The 22,610-nt window shown below is 41.9% G+C and overlaps 2 protein-coding genes across 2 annotated transcripts; both read left to right on the top strand.

Moving 5' to 3' along the window:
- Nucleotides 1-4,590: 4,590 nt before the first annotated feature.
- Nucleotides 4,591-10,006, top strand: LOC103180308. Its single transcript, XM_007896087.2, has 4 exons — nt 4,591-4,796; nt 6,708-6,888; nt 8,356-8,408; nt 8,789-10,006. The coding sequence occupies exons 1-4, from the start codon at nt 4,640-4,642 to the stop codon at nt 9,205-9,207; spliced, it is 810 nt and encodes a 269-aa protein (XP_007894278.1). The 5' UTR covers nt 4,591-4,639; the 3' UTR covers nt 9,208-10,006.
- A 3,980-nt stretch (nt 10,007-13,986) lies between these two features.
- On the top strand, nt 13,987-22,273 carry LOC103180307. The gene is made up of 4 exons (XM_007896086.2): nt 13,987-14,293; nt 18,412-18,592; nt 19,592-19,650; nt 20,037-22,273. Exons 1-4 carry the CDS (start codon nt 14,125-14,127, stop codon nt 20,213-20,215), a joined length of 588 nt encoding a protein of 195 aa, XP_007894277.1. The 5' UTR covers nt 13,987-14,124; the 3' UTR covers nt 20,216-22,273.
- Nucleotides 22,274-22,610: the final 337 nt, after the last annotated feature.

Raw genomic sequence — 22,610 nt, 5'->3', positions numbered from 1 at the left:
AGTCACACAACGTCACGGAACACCTTCCTTGTGATTCTTAAAAGGACCTCTCCACACTGGTCTCTCCTCTCTCTCTGGAGCCTTCCTGTTCTTCTAATTGTTCTCACCTCGAGTGCTATAGTTATACCTTTCTCCAAGTGTTCTTCCTAGGGCCCGTCTACCCACTTCTGATACAGTCACATACTCAGGTTAATGAATCATTTGGCTTGGTGCATCTTCGGAGTCCTGTCGCTCAGTGGTTAGAGCACTCGCTTTGCAAGTGAGAGACCTGAGTTCAATTCCAGGCAGAGGGCGAAACCTTGAGCAAGTTTCCTTACTCCACACAGAGCCTAATATTAATCCCTCAAAAACCAAAAGCAATAATTAAATTAGTCATTTTCAATCTACGACTGTTTGTGGGACATTGCTGTGCGCAATTGGCTGCCGCGTTCGCCCACAAATATACAGTCAGTGAATTGAATTTACACTGTGAAGCGCTTTGGGACTTCCTCCCGACGTGAAAAGCGCTATATCAAATGCAAGGATTATTATTATTATTATTCCCTTTGTCCTGTCTAAATTAGGAGATTGATCAATTTAGGGCTGTAATCTGGTACTTGTTATTTGGTTATGTGCGATCATTAGTATATTCCTTTTAAGTGACTGGTTATTTCTTATCAGTATCCCGGGATGATGCCAAAGTCCTCTAGTTTAAACAACTTGCTCATTATTTGCTATTCTTGAGGGTTGCCTTTTGTCACTTGGCAAGCCGCCCTGTCAGAATCTAGCGCCTTATTGCTAAGTCGAGAGCCTGTTTCGACCGGTACCTTGAACCCTTCCCTCTGTGGGTTTGTTGTTATTCACTGATAAGAGGTGACCCTCTGCCCTTTACCAAAGCTGTCTTGTTATTCTTTCAGAAACAGAGAAAACCAGATGTGTCCTATCCCGTGACTGTCAGTACTTTCTCCATTCTACATTTGTTTAATGTCTCATTATTATTAGACTACAACTTCTATAATCTAACAGGAGTGTGGAATTTTCTTCCTCCGTCAGTTGTCAGGCAACGACCATGTGCACATTCAAAAAAAGACTGGGCATATGGTTAAGAGAGAATAACGTTGAGGGATATAGGGAAAAGCCGAAATACGGGCTAGAGAAAGGATTAAGGATTGGCACTCATAAACACTAGCCAGACTGGATGGATCAAATAGCCTGACCAAAAGCTGTACCATCTATGAATCTATGAATTCTTACCACCCTCACAAACAGCTGTAAAAGCAGAATCAACAGAGATATTTAGTAATAATACTAATAATCCCTACATTTGATATTGTGCCTGAGTCCTGTAGCTCAGTGGTTAGAGCACTTGCTTTGCAAGCAAGACACCTGAGTTCAATTCCAGGCAGGGCGAAACCTTGGGCAAGTTTCCTTACTCCACACGCCTAATAATAATCCCTCCAAAAAACCCAAAACAATAATAAATTGGTCATTTTCAATCTACGACTGTTTGTGGGACATTGCTGTGCGCAATTGGCTGCCGCGTTCGCCCACAAATATACAGTCAATTCACTTTACAGTATATTCTGTGAAGCGCTTTGGGACGTCCTCCCGACGTGAAAAGCGCTATATCAAATGCAAGGATTATTATTATTATTATTCCACAACAGGAGAACACCTCAAAGCTCTTCAGAGAAATTTATTCCAATTCGGGGTGACTGTTCAGTTTGTAGGTGCTGTCAGCATCAACCCGCATAGATGTACATTCCCAACTGTCCTTTAAGCTCCACATCCATGCTCTACCTCACTCTTTGACTCAACATTCCCCAACTCCAAAACATTGCCCGTCTCTGCCACTACCTCACTCTTTGGATTGCCAAAACCATCATTCATACATTAGTCCTCTGGACTTGAAAGGCATGAAGGTAAATTCATATTGTGTAGGTTCTTTTTATTGTTCTGGGAATATTAGCGCATGATGTTCCTAAGTTATTGTTTCTGTTAATGCCGCTGATGTGAATAAAACTAAGACTCATCATTCCTCACCCCTCCTCTCCTCTCCCATTTCTACAGATTGACGTAGAGAACCCACAGAATGTATTGTTATATTTCTAGGACACACCCAACATTACGATTTTTTACAAATGGTGCAATCAATCTTTTGTGCACAGATACGGATTTTTCACAGCTCTTCCTGTGCAACTTGTTTTGTTTTTTTTGCCAATAGCAAACTTCTTGAAACAAGACTAATCCCTACTGAAATGTGGAATAACTTGATTCGGAACTTTAGTTTTAGCCATTGCTGGATTTCCTTTTTCACAGTCATTCGTAATGTTTTCTGCTTACTGACACATATGCCATGTTTAGTATGTATTGGCAGAGATGGGCAATGTTTCAGAATTGGGGAAAGTTGAGTCAAAGAGTGAGTTGGAGCACGGATGTGTAGCTCACGTTGCATTCTTTAAAAGGTGATTCATTATATATAATTATCGCTAAATTAAATAAAATGTATTTACTCATCTGGGTGTATCTGCGAATCAAACTGGTTAATCCACTGACACATGAAAAGCGCTCTATGAAATGCAAACATTCTCATTATTATTATTACATTCAATTCAGGAATAACTACGTAAAACTTCAAGAATTTAAGGTATGCTATGTGAATGCACAGAGTGGAACAAACAAAATGACAAATGAGGTAGAAGTGCTAATAAATAGACAGACGGACAGTGCTACTAATGGCAAGCTATGTGGTTTTAGTTGGTTAACCTCCAGCAGTACCCCAATGCATACTCTGGAGTCCCTACATCCAACCATCCTTCCCTTAAAAACTTACACGTAAATACTGTGCATACACAAAACTCTTCACAGTCTTTGTCATGAAAATGAAAAGCAAAAATTAAAGTCCAGACAGTTTCTTATCTTCTGGCACTCTTCGAAAAGACAGAGGAGTTTCTCTTTATGACCTGACCAAAACTCCTCCAGAAAAAAAATTGTTCTCTTCATGGCTGTTTATGTAACTTTGCTTCATGCAAATTGTCTGCCACATTCACCTAAACAAAATGCAGTCACAAATCTTTACAGTAAATCTTGTAAAGCACTTTAAGACATCTCAAGAACACGATTGAGATGCTATATCAAAGGTAAGGATTATTATTACAAATCTTGAGGCAGGGGTCTCTGAATAAAAATCAGAAGCAGGAAACCAGCCTGATTTTTTTTACTTCTTCAGTCAAAAAGCATCTGCTGCCTTGCTTGAGTTCAGCACGGAGCCCATGTATGATCCTAATAATCCTCGCATTTGATATAGCGCTTTTCACGTCGGGAGGATGTCCCAAAGCGCTTCACAGAACACACTGTAAAGTGAATTGACTGTATATTTGTGGGCGAAACGCGGCAGCCAATTGCGCACAGCAATGTCCCACAAACAGTCGTGGATTGAAAATGACCAATTTATTATTGTTTTTTGGTTTTGGAGGGATTATTATTAGGCTCTGTGTGGAGTAAGGAAACTTGCCCAAGGTTTCGCCCTCTGCCTGGAATTGAACTCAGGTCTCTCACTTGCAAAGCGAGTGCTCTAACCACTGAGCTACAGGACTCCATGATGAAATTCAATAAATCAAAACATAGACCTGTGATGACTGATGACCACCTTGCAGCAGTTCTCTCTAACCACTGAGCTACAGGACTCCACTCCATGTATGTCATGTAATATAATGTAATATTATCTCGGAGGGTATTAGGCGCAAGTTGGCAAGAGCCAAGAGCCCAGAGTGTGCTTTCAAGTAACAATCAAATTTAAACAAAAATAAATTGCATTTAAATAACGCCTTTATGGAGGATATCCCAAGATGTTAGACAGTCAAAGATTTGCACCTGAGCTGGAGATTGGATTTGGGAGCATTGCAGACCAAGAGGATGGAGGGTGAGAGAGGGAACATGACCAAAGAAGAAGGTCTTGAGATGGAGCTTGATGGAGGGATTGAGTTCTGGAGCATGGGGGCAGATAGGCTGAAAGCCCAAACCCCGACAATCGGGCGGGCAGGGCGGGGGATGTGAAGCCGGTCAGTGCCTGCTGAGCAGAGGGTGACAGGAATTTAGAAGGTCGCAGAGGGAAGGTGGGGCAAGACCATGGAGGGGTTTGAAAAATGAGGACGAGGATCTTGAGCTCAATCCTCTGGTAAATGGGGAGCCAGTGGAGCCAACTGAGGGTGGTGGTGAAAGGTTTGTGGAACCTGGTGTTGGAGAGGACACCAGAGTGGTAGAGTTCTGGATGGACTACAACAACAACAACTTGGATTTATATAGCGCCCTCCACGCCGGATGGCGTCTCAGAGCACTTTATAGTAACAGCTTACCGCTGCTTGTCCGCCTAGGACCAACATAACCATTAGCTTTGGCTTGCAGAGTTAACAGGAGACGAGTGGGAAGAATCCGAGCAATCAGTAGGAACCCAGTTGTTAGTCGATGGGCGAATTGCTCTTCCGGGGGTAATAATCACTTATAAATAGTGACACAACCCAATCATAAACTCAAATTCTTTTGGTTTCATTGGCCTCGGGCAAAAGCTGAAAAAGTATTTAAAAGCTCCGCAACAAGGAAGTTAACCAGAAGACACCCAACAAACTTCACTAACTGTCTAGAGGAAGTTGCAGGAGAGAGAATGAAGTTCTTTTTGACCATCACACTTCTTTGCCTGTGTGATGCAGAAATATTACCCCCTTGCCCACCTAATTCTTCTGCTTCATTGGATGTTGACAACACATTATTTAATCTTGAGATTTCTCCAAACACCCTCCAAGCAAATACGACTTACAATGGTAAGTAATTGACCAAATTCACAAAATCCAGTCTTTTCTAACTCATAGAGACTGCTAATATGTATGCTTTCGATGTAAAAAAAAAACTGGTAACTCTGATAATTAGACTATTGATGCAGTTTAAAATTTAGTGTAATAATCCTTGTATTTAATAATCCTTGCACTTGATATGGTGACTTATCACATCTTCGCGATGTCTCAAAACGCTTAATGTGACTGAGTAGCAACTGCCATTTGATTGGACATTTTAATAGACATTTTATTTTGATCAGCTTGCTGTCTTAACAAAGAAACCCACCACCATGCTTAACAGTTTCCAAAGCAGACAGTGAGTTTAAACAAATGCATAGAAATGTCCTGTTGTCTCGTAGCTCCATTCACCAAATCGGAGTTAATATTAGGCATATGCCCTGAACCCTCTACCCTTTGTTCTGTTGAAACTCTGAAAAGTTTAACAAATTCTATGCAATAGGCATCAAAAAAAAAATCAGATAAAAGATGTTTGTCTTCAATTGTTTTCTGGGGGAAAGATACCTTCAACGCTACAACTGGTTCACTCAGCACTGTAAGGGCGAGCGGAAATGGGAACAGGTTTCCATTCCCCGATTCTCTCATCGCTTTCCTCAAATTCGTTTTGAAACATTACTGAATGAAAACGAAAGGCAGGTCAGGTTCCCATCTAAAGAAAAAAAAGTCGATACTACCTACATCTAGTTTTACTGCCGGTTCTTTCTCTCCTGTTGTAACGAGAATGAAAGTACTCTAGAAAAATTATAAAATCCAGAGTGCTTGTGCATAAAGCTTATAATAATAATAATCCTTGCATTTGATATAGCGCCTTATCACATTGTGGAGACATCTCAAACTCTTCACAGGATACACTGTAAACTTTTGAAACAGGTTCCTATAAACTGATAAACATAGCAGGATTTATATGTCTATCATTATCACTCATAAACCTGACTTTATTCCTCATCGGACTTAAAGCCTGGCTGGTCACCTCTATTTCTCACAATAATCATTTAAATTTGCTTAAATAATAGCTTAATTAATTTAATCAGAATTTAGCATTAAAGTAGCATTAGTTTGTATTGATATTTGCTGTGCCTCGCATTACCACAAGAGAGTGAAGTTTCTCCAGCTTATATAAATGTTGTGGGGGTAAAGTTAGATTTGGTGTTCACCTGTGAATTTCTTATTCTAAGGTTGCTGCAAACAAAACCCACCCCACATTTTTTTTAAATTCCCTCCAAAAGCTTTCTAAACAATCGGTTTTTGCAATTTTTTTTCAAAAGTCACGCTGTCCTATGATACTTATCTGTACATTTGATGCTTCGCTCACAAAACATGTCGTCCGTTCACTTTACAGTGTATTCTGTGAAGCACTTTGCCACTTTGCAAAGACACGATAAGGCGCTGTATCAAATGCAAGGATTTTCATCATTATTATAGCACCTTCCAAAACAGACAAGAAGGTCACAGATCTGTACTCGCCTCATCCAAGGCAGCAGAGAGATCTTACCATTGGGCTTCTTGTCTTCAAGCTAAGGTGGGGCAAATGGGTCAGAAATTTCTCTCTGCTGATCTCTGCTGGTAGAGCTTGCATGTGTGTAATTATTGGCGAGTACAGGTTTGGGCTCAGTCACAATGTCCGACACAATTAAAGACCATTGAAAAAAAAATTATTCCCGCAAAAAAAATCTGGATATTTACCTTTCGTGTCAATATTGGGAGAGAATTCAGTAAATCCCCCCTCTCTCTCTCCCTGGCTCGGGGTCAGACTCCTTCACTGTCAAGTGCTCCAGAACACTAGACCTCGTGATGGGCGCTATAGAATTGCAAGTTGTTGTTATATTAACTTGTCTTCACATTGCAGACAGTGGTTAATGATGATGTTCTGTTGTTTCCCAGTTAGCGTTAAAATCAACAACAGTTCGGTTTCCGTGTATCTGGCAGCTACTGTTCAAGATAAAGCCACAGGGAAATGGAATAATTCTTCCCTACAATGCTTAGAAATTGATCAACTTTCAAACTCATCAGTCAGTTACACCTGGTTATCACCTCAAAGCGTGGCAGATCCTGTCAATATCATGTGAGTTATTATTATTAATATTTTTATAAGTCTGCTCAATCTTAAAGCCAGGTTGTCTGTCTGTTATTTAAGAAGCATGATAATAATTTTATATTTCAAATTTTAAATTTTATGATACTTTATATTTATTAAATCGTTTTCACAGGTAATCTTCCGTTGTGTCACTCATCACTTGTCCCATTAGTTTTCAAATGAATGAGCCCTTGTTGTCACGATTTTCAAATCTGAAGTAGATTTTAATCATTTTGTAGCCCGTATCACATTGTAAAGTTCTTCACAGTAACATTGTCCAGCTCTGGGATGGTACCCTGTGTGACGGATGCTATATAAATGCAAGTTGTTGTTGTCTAATCAACCTAAGCAGCTAAGAATGCTGCATTGTCAGAGGTGCCCTCCTTCAGATGAGATGTTAAACCAACATCCTATCTGTCCCTAGTGGTGGATGTTAAAGATCCTGTGGTATTATTCAAAAAGGGAAGGGAATTTCTCTCATGCTCTGGCCGACAATAACCACGGATAGAAATTGGTCATTCAGTTCATAACTATAAGTCATTGCTGTGTGTAAATTGGACGCTACTTTCGCTTACAAATACACCGCCACTCTTATGAAGTACTTAACATCTCGACAACGTGATAAGGTGCTATATCAAATGCACGGATTATTACAAATCGTGTCTTGACACAGTGCTTGAACCCACAAACACCCACAAGCACCCACACCAGCTCTATCTGTGACCAGGGCTCCCTCTGACTCCTTGTCCTCCTGGACTTCTCTGCCGCGTTCGACACAGCCGATCACTACATCCTGCTCCACCGCCTTTCGTCCGTCATCCACCTCAGTGGGACCGCACTCGCCTGGTTCGAGTCATACCTCACAAACCGCCAGCAGTACATCTGCACAAACGGCTTCTCCTCCCGTTCTCACCCGGTTACCTGCGGGTACCCCAAGGATCCATCTTGGCCCCTCCTCTTTCTGATTACATGCTCCCCCTTGGGGGTGTCATTTGCAGACATGGGGTACATTTCCACATGTACGCATATGACACCCAACTCTACTTTTCTGCTGTGTTTTGCACAAAACATGCAGTCAATTCACTTTACAGTGTATCCTGTGAAGTGCTTTGAGAGGTCTTGAAGACGTGATAAGGCGCTATAACAAATGCAAGGATTATTATTATTATTGCTTGCGATGTGAACAGTGTGCTAAATGTAATCGCTGAAGTGGTAATAATGCCATGGGAACTTTAATATCAGGTGGATAGGATTTTGCTAACGTTCGTCTGAAAATGGCATCTCTGGCAATGCACCGCACTGCGTTGGGATGTCAGCCTCGACTTTGGGTTCCTAGTCTCAAAATGGGATTTGAACCTACAACCTTCCCATTTAGAACTAAGCCAGTGAGCGCTACCAACTAACCGAGTTAATCAAATATTGTTTTGCTTATTTTCCTCCTGATCTTTTTTCCAGGGCAACTGTTCGAAGCAACGTATCTTTTCAGCAACTTTCTCAAATTCTTAAAGGTAAGAATTGATTTTAGCTATTAATGTTTTATTATAGACTGACAGACAATATCCTCCTCCATTGCAACACTATAAGTAACATAGAACATAAGGTTCAATGTTGGAATACTAACTCCGGTCTGAGCTAGTTGATAAAAACACCACAATTAAGGTTGAGGGGGTTATACTGAGACATCTAGGAAAAGGAAGAGGCAAGTCATAAAACCTTCAGTTGAGGAGGAGTAAGGAAGGAAATTGTAGGGGAAATGTCAGCTGTGAAGATTATATCATACGTTTATTACTCTTCGATGATTTAATCAATATAACTTAATTTCCAATAAATATTATTGCACATATTCTAAACTCTATGTTACTTAATAAATGTATTTGATTTCACACAGTGCCTGAAGTGCCCATATTCCAACCCACCATGCATGGGACAAACACCTCAACCGCAATCCAACCCGCCATGAATGGGACAAACACCTCAACCACAATCCAACCCGCCATGAATGGGACAAACACCTCAACCACAATCCAACCCGCCATGAATGGGACAAACACCTCAACCACAATCCAACCCGCCATGAATGGGACAAACACCTCAACCACAATCCAACCCGCCATGAATGGGACAAACACCTCAACCACACTGCTCCACGGCAACAGCACTATGAAGGCCACAACTGCAAACACAATCTCAATGGTCAGCACAACCACTATTACCACCACAAGTGCTTCTGGTACCTTTGAGCCACTGGGTGGATTTGCAATCACACTGTTAGCAGCATTTGTAACAGGTAGACGGTTGCTTTTGTAAAACAAAATGCATCTTGTGTCTTGATTGTTGATCATTGATAAATACCTGCATGTTCAAGGCCTCTAAATCAGAAACACTAGGCTACCTAAATTCTAGACATTTGTACTGCCCTGTGTCAATCTCCGTAGTCCTGAATTGGGAACCGTATGTCATAAAATCTTTCATTTGTTTTTCCCCTTCTTCAAAGTGGGTATACCATTTTTACACAATTTAACACGAAATGTTACAGGCGCGCCATTAGTCTGTCCCCATTCCAAATTTCAAATTGACAAGGAATTCAAAACTCGTCATTCAGTAGAATGGTTTGATCGTCACAGGTACCAACAAAGGCCTCTGATCAGAACTGTGATCTGAATCATTTTTGCACAGCAATATAGTTCAACTTTGGAAAAGCCCCTCAGAATCTCTAACACCTGACCCGGGAGATGCATGCAGCTATTTGTTAATGACCACTGCTAACTCTAATTATATCTTTTGCTGAAATATTGTTATGCCTTCATGCTTGAATAAATTCAGATTGACGGTGCGATGGGAAGATGGTAGGGTCAGTTTTCTGGAAGGAAAAAGTCCTATCAGCTCAGGGGCCTACTCTAATCCTGTGATTGGATTGTCTAACACACAGGTGGGGAATTATTTTGGCTGGCCGGGTTTTGGTAAGCTTCGCGGGCCACATACTTAATATAGATGCAAATGCTGTATAATAGCTCAGAATCAAGTCTTACACTTGTACATGCATAAAATCAAGTGTATATGATTGACATTCATCAAAATTAAGTTGAATAAAAACAATTGATGAGAATGTGAGAAGCTCACTCAATGGGAAGAATGAAAGCCTGATGTGCGTTAGCCAGACTATTGAAGTCAGGCATCGTCTCCGTTGTTGCAATGCGGAGAACTGCTGCAAGGTGGTCATCAGTCATCACAGATCTATGTTTTGATTTATTGAATTTCATCATGGAGTCCTGTAGCTCAGTGGTTAGAGCACTCGCTTTGCAAGCAAGAGACCGGAGTTCAATTCCCGGCAGGGCAAAACCTTGGGCAAGTTTCCTTACTCCACTTACGCAAAGTGAGTGCTCTAACCACTGAGCTACAGGACTCCACAGTGACTTGATGACTTGACACTGCAATACAAATTGTGCACAAAGGTCCCCTTCCGTTGCAGTTGCAGTTTTGAATTCAGTTCATTCATGTGGCCCATGGTATCAACGGCAAATGCAAAATCAGAGAGCCAATTCTGCAATGTGAGGCCATTGGAATATCTCAGGGAAACTGGTTGCTGAATTCTACATTCTGAAATCCTGCTCTCTGAAACTCATAAGAATTTGCTAGACAAAAGAAGGCCAAGGTTCATCGAGTTCGCCTCCCACCATCCTGGCAGTTGCATTCACGTGTCGTGTCGCAAAATATATCCTGTATCCCGAGATATTATTTCCTAAAATAAATCTATCTAATTTGCTTTTCAAAGAAGCGACACCTGATGGTTCCACTTGGGAGCCTCTTCCATACATTTCATCCTGGAATTCCTCTTAGTCCCGCCCCACCTTTAAAACACACCTCATTACCTAGAATTGCAATAGTGATGTGGGTCATCTTCCCCCCAGGTCAGCTGTGAAGAGCTTTGAGACAACATCTTCCCAACATCAAATGTACAATACAAATGTACAAATGCACTATATAAATGTACATTGTTGTTCAATTGCTTGCCTCCAACACGTAGGTTTGACAACGAATGAACCTCACCCCCTCACTTGCCTCCTTCAAGACCCATCTCAAGACCCTCCTCTTCGACCGCGCCGTCGGTCAACCTCCTACCCCCTACCCTCCCCCTGATCCCAACCACCAGCTCGGGTGCAGATCTTATCTGGAGAAACTGAGAATTCCATGCACCCACCTACCTTGTCCTTCTAACAGGCCAGGGATCTGGTAGCAGTTCTCTGTTTTTCCTGGGTTATTTATGAATGAACCATGATGTGGATTTGGTTCAGGTGTTGCGAAGTCCCTCTTTTCCTGAATCTCCCTTTGCCTCTCCATTCTGCTGTTGGGATGTGAGTTCACAGCAATCTCAAAGCAGCTCACAAGAGGGCACCAAGGCATTGTATCGAGTTGTTTCATGGTGTCAGTTACAAATGTGCTTTTATCTTTCTGTGTACCTTTGCTATATTTCTATACTTTACGATTCTAATGCCCCAAATTACAGATTGGGGAAGACAGAATTATTGTCAGGAGTCCAATGGCCTCTTGTGCTAAAATTCCTATAAATCCCATTCATTCTATTTTGCAACATCTATTAGAACTTTGTAGTTCTTTACATAGCAAGCTATATCTTATCACATGCAGTCAAGATAAAATATCACATATTGTGAGATAATATTAGGCCTGAACGAAGAACATGCTCGACTATTTCCACTGGCGGGCGGATCAGCAGCCCAAGGACACAGATTTAAAGTAGTTGTTAAAAGAAAACAGGGAAGGTGAGGAGAAATTATTTTACACGGCGAGTTGTTCGGATCTGGAATGAATTGCCTGAAAGGGTGGTGGAAGCCGATTCGATAACAACTTTTAAGAGAGAAGTAGATAATTATTTGGGGAGGAACGAGTTTGCAGGGCTATGGGGAGAGCGCGGGGGAGTGCGGTTGAATTGGATAGCTCCTTTTCAAAGAGCCGGCACAGACCCGATGGGCCGAATGGCCTCCTTCTGTGCTGTAAAATTCTATGAATTCCATCTTGAACTTTTCCAGGAAAGTTTGAAACATAGAAACAGGAGAAGCCATTCAGCCCCTCGAACCTGTTCCGCCATTCTATACGATCATGGCTGATCTGTACCTCAACTCCAAATAGCCGCCCTTGCCCCATATCCCATAATCCTCACACACGTTCAAATCCCTTCACTCTCTGGCACCTTCCTACCTCTCCAACCTCCTCATTCCCCAATCCCGCTCAACTGGCACCGGCCTCCTGTTTCTCCCTTGCACTCTCCACCCCACCATCGGAGATCGCACTTTCAGCCACTACGCCCCGAAACTCTGGAACACTCTCCCTCAATCTCCTCCGCCTTGCCCCCTCTCTCCCCTTTTTCAAGTCCCACCTGAAAACCTTCCATGCTTACGTAATTACGTAATAAATGTAATTTGTTCTTGTTGCTGTATTCAGATGTCACTGCGTCCGGGAGTGGCTTCTCCACAGGGTGGAGGTTCCTTGAGATTTTCAGAAAAGTTTGGACGTAAAATCAAAGGGAAAGCTGAAAGCTGTGTGCTTTCCCGAAAACATAGAAACGCAGGAGGTAAACACAAGCCATTCACCAGAGTTTACCTGGCAAGATCCATCTTTAATTAAATGACTTCAAGGAGGCTATGCTTGGCGAGAGCCAACTATCAAACAGACAGAAATAGTTGTTTGGGGTACGGGTGCTATCCTGCAACTTGTAAAAGTCTTTTTTTTAAAAAAAGATTATTTTTTGTTCTGATGCACTCGGATACTGGTGCCCACAGCAAAAGGTCCTGTTTCTTTTGTTCCCGCCTCACTCAAACTCCTTTAAGAATATCTATTATTATTATTATTATTATTATATTATTATTATCTTGTACAGCAGCTTTGAGTTATCTCAAGATATTCCTTCACATCTCTCGCTGAGCTCATCGCCACTTTGGGAAAAAAAACTTCCAAGGGCTTCAAGACAGATAGATAGAAACCAGGAAGTTCACCGGAGAAAAATGTCTGGGTGTGAAAATCCTAATCGTAACTCTGACCGTCCAGCACCTTGGGACGTCCTCCCGATGTGAAAGGTGCTATATAAATGTAATTTTGTTGTTGTCATTTAGACACAGAACGATCTCTGCTGATATTGTGGTGATGCACTAACAACCCTCAATTAATTGATCGGGTCACCTCATGGCTGCTTAGTGGGACTTTGCTTACGCAAAGACTTTGCTTGCTTAGTTGCTGTGTTTGCCTGGAAAACAAGTCACTGCACCTGACAGCAAGTGAAGAGCTGGAGACATTTATGGCATAATAAAAAAATCCTCTCTATTCGTTTTCAATGACCACGTCACAATCACTGACGCTGTTTTAACCCACGGGTCAAAGTACAAGGGAGCTCTCACTGCAAAGCTGGGTAGTTTTGGAGCGTCACGGGCTGAATGCATTCGGTCCCCTTCTGCCCTGTGTAGAACCTGTGACATGGGTTATGCAGTGCTCTGGTCCATGCCCTCAACATCCTGACTTTATAAGCAAAACTGCCTTATAAGGGGGTTTAAGGCAGGTTTCTACAATAGAAACGGGTTTCTATTGTACCGGCTGCCCAGAAAGACCTGTTACCCCCTTGTTTTTGTTCAACAAAAACAAGGGGGTACATTGGAACAGGTCGAAGAATGATGATAATTGTATTAGAAGATTATTAGCCCCAGAGAAGCGAACTATCAATCAACTAACAACCGGGTTCCTACTTACAGCTAGGTAAATGGAGGTGTGCGGAGTAAGGAAACTTGCCCAATGTTTTGTACTGCCTGGGAATCGATCCCGGGTCCTCTCGCTTGCGAGGCGAGGCGAGCACTCTATAACCACTGACCTACAGGACTCCATCAAACACAGGGTCTGGACATCAAAAAGACCTTGAAAAGAGCTGAAAGAAGTTTTCAAAATGTGCTAAAAAATACAAAAGAAAAGCAGGACCATAGCCACAGAGGGGGAGGGGAAGGAAGTAGATATTGTGCAGGTGCCTATCCTGAAAACCAGGGGGAAAAAACACCAGTGATGCAATATTCAAATTCCTCCACTATTTGAATAGATCTGGACAGAGGGAGGTGCCACAATCTCTCTTAAAACACTGCACCTGATACTCAGGGGGGGATTCAAATCTCAAGCAGCTGACAAAACACTTCCCTTCTCCCGTTGTCCAGAGGAACTTGTCAGCAGAGAGAAATGGCTTCAGTTTTACCTGTGGTACTTTTCTGCCTGTTATTTCAGGCTGCATCAGCCATCACAATGGACCTTTGCATGTTAGACACCAATAACATGACCAAGTGGATGAACTCTTCGTATGAATTAATGATCGAGCCAGGATATTACCGAATGAACACCGTCTACAATGGTAAGTGACCCGGCGAGGCTCGTCAAGTGTTTTTCTACCCCTTCGGTTCGCTGTTTGTTTCTCTGTGAACAACTGGTAATGGATGATTAAACTTTTTTTTAAAGAAAGAAGCAGTTTGCAAGTTCTGTAATATTTGCATTTGATACAGCGCCTTATTACATCTCAAAACGGTTCACAGAATACACTGTAAAGTGGATTGACTGTATGTTTTGTGGGTGAAAACCTCAAAAAATCCATCAAAACATTTTAAACTTTTGAATGAAATTGACTATTGTTAATTATGGTTAATTGTCAAAAGTTTAAAATATTTTTTGAGGTTTTTGTTTAAAATCCTAAATAAATTGTGTTTGCATCAAATTTTGTTTGAGATGCGATTGATCTCAAAACACTGGTTTAAGGTGCGCTGGAGACCGTCAAACTTTAGCCTCCGGTCTTTGTGTAAAACAGGTTACAGGTGTAAGCAGACATCTGATGTTGAAAGATCATTGTTAGCGATATTCCTGAGGCGGAATGGCACCTCCTTCTAGGCTTCCCCTTTGTTCTGCTGAAATCTTCTTACTGTCCAGCCATCACAGAGCAACGAGGTCCAAACGTTATATAATAATGAAAATAATCCTTGCTTTTGACCCAGCGCCTTATCACGTCTTCGAGACGTCTCGAAGAGCTTCACAGGATACACTGTAAAGTGAATTGACTGAGTAGTTTGTGGGCGAAACACTTTGTAACGGTAGGATTTACAGTTAGCATGCGGATTGTTCGAAATTGAGAGCAAATACGTTCATTTAGCAAGGCAACCGTCAGCGTGCGTGAGTTGCCGGGGGTAATTTGAGATTCAGGACAGCTCGTAGAATTTAGACAAATTCCGAAACAAAACCTCCCATTCTATGTCCCAGATCCTAATCTCTCTGCGGGCGAATTTTTACAGCACACCTGTGTAGTTCTACATGTCGATTGTTACTATGAACAGTGATAAATTTACCTTACCCTGCAAACAACAACAAAATGGCATTTATAGAAGCGCCTTTCACGTCGGGAGGACGTCCCAAAGCGCTGAACAGTCGGGGCCCGAGCATGGGAGAGGGCTGGTGTAGGGGTGAGGGAAGGCAGAGAGGTGGGAGGGAGACCAAAGACACTGTCAAAGAGAGGGGTCTTGAGACCGGCCTTGAAGGAGGCGAGGGAGGAAGCGAGGAGAAGGAATCGGAAGCAATGTGCCATTTGGGAGCTTGTATATTGCTTGTGTACAGTGGCTTTTCCCAACTCCCAAGTGCGCTGGGAAACTACCCTGCGTCAGGGGCGCTGTATAAAAAAATTCGCTTTTGTCCTTTTACTTCACGGCTGCTTTTGTGACGTTGCTGAGTGCAGACTGACTGCTGCTTAATGCACAACAACAACAACAGCAAATTACATTTGACGATCAGTATTTCGGACCCGAGCTGCGTTAAGATGTTTTTCCAGAGCATCAGTGAGGTTTCCCCGCCTCAAACCTTTGCTCTTGCTCATCCCCGAATGTTCTACAAGACACAGAACAACATTTGCCCCCAAACTGATAGCCTTCAACACCAGATGGCTTCCAGTTCAGCAGTTCAACCGACAGCATCACCTTCTGCTTTGCGCAAATGTAGAAATCGGGAAGTCACGATTGTGGCCAAAAGGTTAGGCATCTTTTGGGGGTTTATTTTGTGCGGGAAAACTGACTTTGTGCAGGAAGTTAGTCTGTGCGAGCGCACAGTGAAACCCGCTACCGACCTTCGGGATTTTGTGGGTCCCGAAAATCATGTTATGTAACGAGGTTACTTTATAATTTGATGGATGCCGAAGCTGACGACGGCAAATGGCTCTTGTCGCTTTCGGTCAACTTGGCTTCAACGTGAACAAGTGGAAAAACCTGTTGAAAATCTCAATCAAGAGCCAGAGGCATAAGGGGGGAGGGGAGGGATATCTGAGCAGAGTTGAAAACAGTAATACGAGCCGTCCGTTGCTAGTCTGCTGTTCAAAGCTCTCCTCCATCAGAGTCCAGGTGCCCCACTAATGAGATTTTGTACTGTGCATGTTCTAGTTCCTGCATAGTATGATTCCTCCCCTCCCAATACCTCTCGCCCCCTCCCCATTCCTTCCTCCCCACCCCTCCTCTACCCTCCCAAGACTCTGTCCATTGGGTAGGGCAAATGAAACGGGAGCAGATTGGGAAATGACCCAGGCACCTACCCCACCCATCCCATCCCTGCAGGTGGGAGGTTTGTAGAGGTGTGGATATCATTGCATTTTCAAAGGAAAACGCCTTTCACTCCTTTCGCAAATAATGGCAATCTTTCACTACGTGATAATACACATGACTGTTCTCAGCAATCAGCAGATAAGGCTCCGAAAGCACTTTAATCCCTATTGCTGCCGATCCATACTTCACTGCAGGATTACTGATGAGTAATAATCCCCGCCTTTGATACAGCGCCTTATCACGTCTTCGCGACGTCTCAATGCACTTCACAGAATAGACCGTAACGTGAATCGACTGTGTACGCTGTGGGCAAAACGCGGCAGCCAGTTGCGCACAGCAGCGTCCCCACACAAACCGTCCGCTCGGAAAAGTGTGAGCCACCAATCGGCTGACAACCGGGATCCTACCGACTGCTCGGTAAACAGAGGCGTGTGTGTGTGTGCGTGTGGAGTAGGAACTTGCCTAAGGTTTCGCGCTGCCCGGGAATCGAACACAGGCCCTCTCGCTTGCGAGGCGAGTGGCTCTAAGCACTGAGCTGCGGGAACTCCACAAATTGTAACCACGGGCAAGTTATGAGCTGGTGTGTGCGGTTTGGTTTTGCTTTGTCAGCTAAACGCTCGTCACCTTGCGATTTCAGCCTCACGAATGAGTCGAAATTTACCAGACATTGTCACAGTAAAATTGGGGTCAGGATTCTTACCCGAGCAACTGAGCCCATTAAAAAAAATAGTCGCACGAAAATCAAGTGACCGTACTAAAAAAAGAGGAAGGCAGCTCAGCGATACATGGCAATCAGCATCATTGCCAGTGATTCATTGCCATGTCATGAAGCATGAGATTGCTTGCAGAGGTATCGTGTTGCAATCACATCACACAGCCCCTGTGAGGCACATTTGCTATAGGAATCGCCAGCGAATTCAGTTTTGGCTCCTGAATGCCCCACATCATTCAGAGACATGATGAATGTCTCCTCACCCTACCTATCCCGAGTGTCTTCTTCCCACCTTGTTCCTACACCACCCATGTAAAGCTCTTTGAAATGATCTCCAACATGAAAGATGATCTTTCCGTCGAAGGTTGAACACGTCCTGTTGTTGCAACAGAACAGAGAGAGAGAGAGGGCTGCTGTACGCCCGGCTATATTATATTTTCAGCTACAAATGTTTAGTGTTCAAACTTGGAGCCCAAAACAGAAAATGTTCCATTACCCAGCATTGAGTTTCCTCATCTTAAAGACCAGAAGAAGAGAATATAATAATAATAATAATACTCCTTGCATTTGATCGAGTGCATTATCATGTCAGAATATTCTTGAGTGGGAATGGAACATGTCTCAAAGCTTTTCACAGGACTTGCTGTGAAATGAAGTGTCTGTGTATTTGTGGGCAAACATGGCAGCACATTTGCGCACAGCAATATCCCACAAACAGCCATGAAACAATTTTTTTTTGTATTTGGGGGGGAATTGTTGGCCAGGACACACACTGGGAGAAACTCCCTTTTCTTATCGTAAGGTGCCAAGGGAATCTTGTAACATCTCATCTGAAGGAAGGAAGGATGCACTGCCCTATAAAAGACCATCATTACACTTTACAGTGTATCCCATGAAGTGCTTTGGGACGTCCTCCCAACGTGAAAAGCACTATATCAAACATATAATGAAATGTGCAAGTGACTGCCAGGACGGTGAAAGGTGAATTGGATGTACCTCGGTCTTCTTTCGACTCGCAAATTCTTATGTTCTTACGTATTCCAATGATACATGTCTATTGTGCAAATGTCTGCTTGTGTTATACACAAAATGCACTTAAGAAATTCTCAAGTCATATTGTCTTTCATATTTGAAATATGTTTTCTTTATTATCCCCACAAATAATTAATGATTGTGTGTGTCCTTTCTCAGTTACCATTTCAGGGATTGACTCTTCTGTGAGTGTATCTCTCTCAGCCGCTGTTTACAATAGCAGCTTTGGCACTTGGACAGATGGTTCGAAAAACTGCTCAGGAATTATGGATTATAGAAACATGAGCACAGTGAATATGTGGACTTCCCCTGAAAACATGTCGGCTACTGTAATGTTCAGGTACGTTTTGTAACCTAAGTTTGAACTTAGCCGTCTATCTCCCAAACAGCTTGACTCCGAGTCTATTTCTGTAAAGTACTTTAAGATGTGCTTCTATGTGAAAGGTGGTATATAAATACAAATTGTTTTTTTTTTCAATTTGACCTCTCCCATCTTAGATTCCTAGATAAAGTACAAATTATGTCGAAACTCACACACGAACGGAGACACATTTGCAAGATACTGTGAGACGTTGACAAATAGGTTTATTTCCAATAACAGCGTAGCTAGCGCCTTTATAAAGCACCTTATCGCGTCGTCCAAAGCATCTCAAAATGAGAAGAGAATATACTGTAAAATGTAGTGACGCTACATTTGTAGACAAACGCGGCAGCCATTCTTTCTGTAAACAACACAACCTCACAAACAGCCATGAAGTAAATGACTTCACTCATACTATGAAACCTCATGTCTTCCGTGGTGGGTACAAGATTAATGTAATTTTATATTAGAAAATGCACAATCCATAGATCCAAATACAACAATCCAAACTCTGTGGTTCTAATGCAATAATTTTCGTGCGGGAATACAAATGGGAATCATAGAAACATAGACAATTACAGAACAGAAGGCTCTCAGAGCAACTTTCTCTTTCAATCCCACTGCGCTGCCCTATCCCATCCCCACCTCAAGACCTTATCTTTCATGCACTGTCTACTTCCCTCTTGAATCCCACAATGGATTCTGCCTCTATCCATTACTTTACAGGGCATTCCACATCCCAACAACTCCGAACATCCTTTCCCTCTTCTTGTAAACTGTCATAAATAAAATACTTTAGAAGAACATCATCAATAGACATTTAAAAGCGAGATAGATACCTTTACTACCCAAGCATCTGTCATAAGATGTGTACAATATAATTTACATTCATGATAGGGCCTTCTATGTTGAGAGTGGGGCTGAGGGATGATTCATGTAAATGATACTGCTTTGCTTATTTTTCTTTTTTTTTTCCAGGGCGTATGTCAAAAATTCGACTGAGTTTTATCTTTTAACTAAATCGCTCATGACACCAGGTATGAATTAATTTTAGATATGAATGCTTTACACAGGCACGTGACAATGCAATGTTTCCCTTCGGTACCCTGCCCAAGTGATCATTCTCCATGCGTGAGTTTTGACTTTTTTTTGGTCGGCCTTGTGTCTGACACTTGTAGAAACCCATCACCGTGTTCAAAAGCGTCGCAAACCGAGCTGAGAATTCCACGAATCCCACCTACCCATGGAAATCCCAGAGGTAGATCGTGGGAATGGAATGAGCACGCTCTCCCTGGATAGGCACATCCTGCTTACCTAATTCTCAAAGACGTGATAAGGCGCTGTATCAAATGCAAGGATTATTATTATGATTATTATCAGTGATGCCCCCATTTATCTGTTACGCATAATTGTTTTTACACAGAATACCAGACCACCATGCCACCAGTCAACACAACGTACAACAATACCATGGCCCCTAACACAACAACCACAGCCGCCACGACCACCAGAAATGGTTCGGGCAGCTTCCAGCCACTGGGTGCATTCGCCATCACGTTGATGGTCCTTCTGTCTGCAACTACCAAACAACTGCTCTTGTAATCAACCCAATGATATCCCTTGTGCAATGCCTCAGGATGACGTTCGCCACCGCTATTAGAGTTTCTAGTCTATAATTGCAACAGGCCCTCCCTCATGTGGGTTTAAATTGGTAGAATGTATTTCTCAGAAACTTTGACTTTCTCCTTTCCTTAAGAATGTTACCCATTTATCACAATTTTTAAAAAAATTTAACCTTTTGGGTACAAATTTGTAGTGGATATCAGTTTGGCAGGTCAACCAGCTTTTAACAGATCTTTACTGGTTCTGAGTAGACAGGACTTCTGATCAGGGATGTGAAGCGAGTATTGTTCCGAATATAGAACTTTTTTTGGGGGGGGAATAAAACACATTAAAACTTCAGTCACATCCCTGAAGCTGTTAGCTAATATTAACAATTAAAACTATTTGTTATTTACAACCCTTGATTTATTTTTAAATTGATCATCAGATGGGTTCTGGGTTATTTGATGTTTGACTGTATTTGAATGAGATGTACATGATTTATTATTCCAACATCAGGATGTCTTTAGAGTCTCAAAGTTTAACTGTTTAAATCGCTAGAAAGTGGAGACATGGAAATATCTCAAGTAATCTCAATTGCTGCTGAATTGCTTGATTCCAGTGTGCAGGCTTGACACTTGCCTGCTCTCGAATCTCTGAAAATCCAGAATGAAGTCAACATCTGGCTCCTATTTTACAATGAAATGGAGACATCAAGTGAGAGGCTTCAGAATCGAAGTGTTTCCCACTTGCAAAAAGCACGTGGCTAGTTAATCTGTATCCTTCTAGACAAATCATGCTCAGAATCATTGTTTAGTTTACCCTGAACAGTAAATGAACTAAAAAAAAAGGGGGAGAGATTCCAACTGGGTTTAGACAAACTACTTTCTTGGCATTTCAGAGCGTGAACCATTTGGGCTGTAAGTAAAAGGCTTGAATTCGGTCTTGATTGTTAAAGTTGGGCTTTCTTTTCTGTAAGTGTTTTCAGATCCAAGAATTGCTAAGAAAATAAGAGTATGTCTAAACCCAGATCGAATTTCTCCTCCAAAGAGCATCATAGGCAACATATATTCATAAAGGGTGACATAAAACAGCAAATTACATTGAATTAACTTTTCATTGAAGTAACACTTGCTGATTGGAAGACCATTTGAAGATCACAGCCATGGAAGTGTAAAATTTCACGTCACTTTGTTAATTCTGAGAATTCTTTCCTACTTTGCTGGTAAACTTACCAAATTGGCAGCTTTGTGCTGTTGTGCCAAGTTCAGCAAATTTACGACCAAGGTAGAAAAACTTCTTACAAAGTTTACGAATGAGACTGACAATATAATTGGCATGTCTGGTGTTTCATTTTGCTTCGCAAAGAGGCACTGTAGTGTATATGAAATCTGACACGCCGTTGAATAGCTCTTGCGACCTATCTTGTTTGGCAGAGGAGATACAATGCGTAATAAAGGACAAATCTTCCTCCACAGATCACCAGTCTGTTCTCAGGTTGATCATTGTTGATGCCCCTGATGAATTTGTGCTTGAATATAGCATGATTTTACTGTTATAATTGTTTTGATAATCTCCCCTCATTATTTCTGACCTCATATAGTAATGAATTTCATGCACTTTCTTTCCTTTATCTCCACAATGAAGTTTGTTTTGCTAGTTGCCATTAATATTAATGCCAGTCACTTATGTACGTTATTAATCCGTAGTGGTTACCTATTATTAATTGTTGATTAGGCTGGGGTTTCACTCTTTTGACATTGAATGCATATTTTGTGACTTCAGTTGACATATTCTTTTCCCAAATGAACTATTTAATTTGCTCCTTTTATGGGATTTAAGGAAGAGAATGAGCAGCTCCGAACAATCCAGATATGATACCGGAAGCAATAATCTTTTTGAAGTGTTGGTCGTGTCGTGAAGACTTTGGTACCTTAAAAAAATTAAGCTGCGGTGGATAATTGCAAACATATGTATCTATCCATTTGTACATTGATGTGATTTTAAAAGGATTGTCATTTTTCTCATTTTCTGACAATAAAAGTTTTATTCACGGTCGTGAATGCCTTATGTGACTATTCAATACTTTTAAAGAACTCTGGTAACCGAATTAAGTCACTTAATGGCAGATGAACAGAATGGTAAATGGAGAGATGGACAACCCCCAATGATCTTCTGGTTATTATAATAAATTGGTCACTCAATCTACAACTGTTTGTGGGGACGCTGCTGTGCGCAATTGGCTGCTGCGTTTCGTCCACAAAATATACAGTCAATTCACTTTGAGACGTCTTGGAGACGTAATAAGTTGCTTATATCAAACGCAAGGTTTATTTTTTGGGGGGCTTTCGTTACCTTTCCAGTTAGCAAAGGGGGACAAGATAACTCCACTCTG

Source organism: Callorhinchus milii, unplaced genomic scaffold, assembly GCF_018977255.1.
Source record: "Callorhinchus milii isolate IMCB2004 unplaced genomic scaffold, IMCB_Cmil_1.0 Scaffold25, whole genome shotgun sequence".
In the NCBI taxonomy this organism is placed as follows: domain Eukaryota; kingdom Metazoa; phylum Chordata; class Chondrichthyes; order Chimaeriformes; family Callorhinchidae; genus Callorhinchus; species Callorhinchus milii.
The sequence above is the reverse complement of the archived record's forward strand: the minus strand, read 5'-3'. Positions and strand labels throughout refer to the sequence as shown.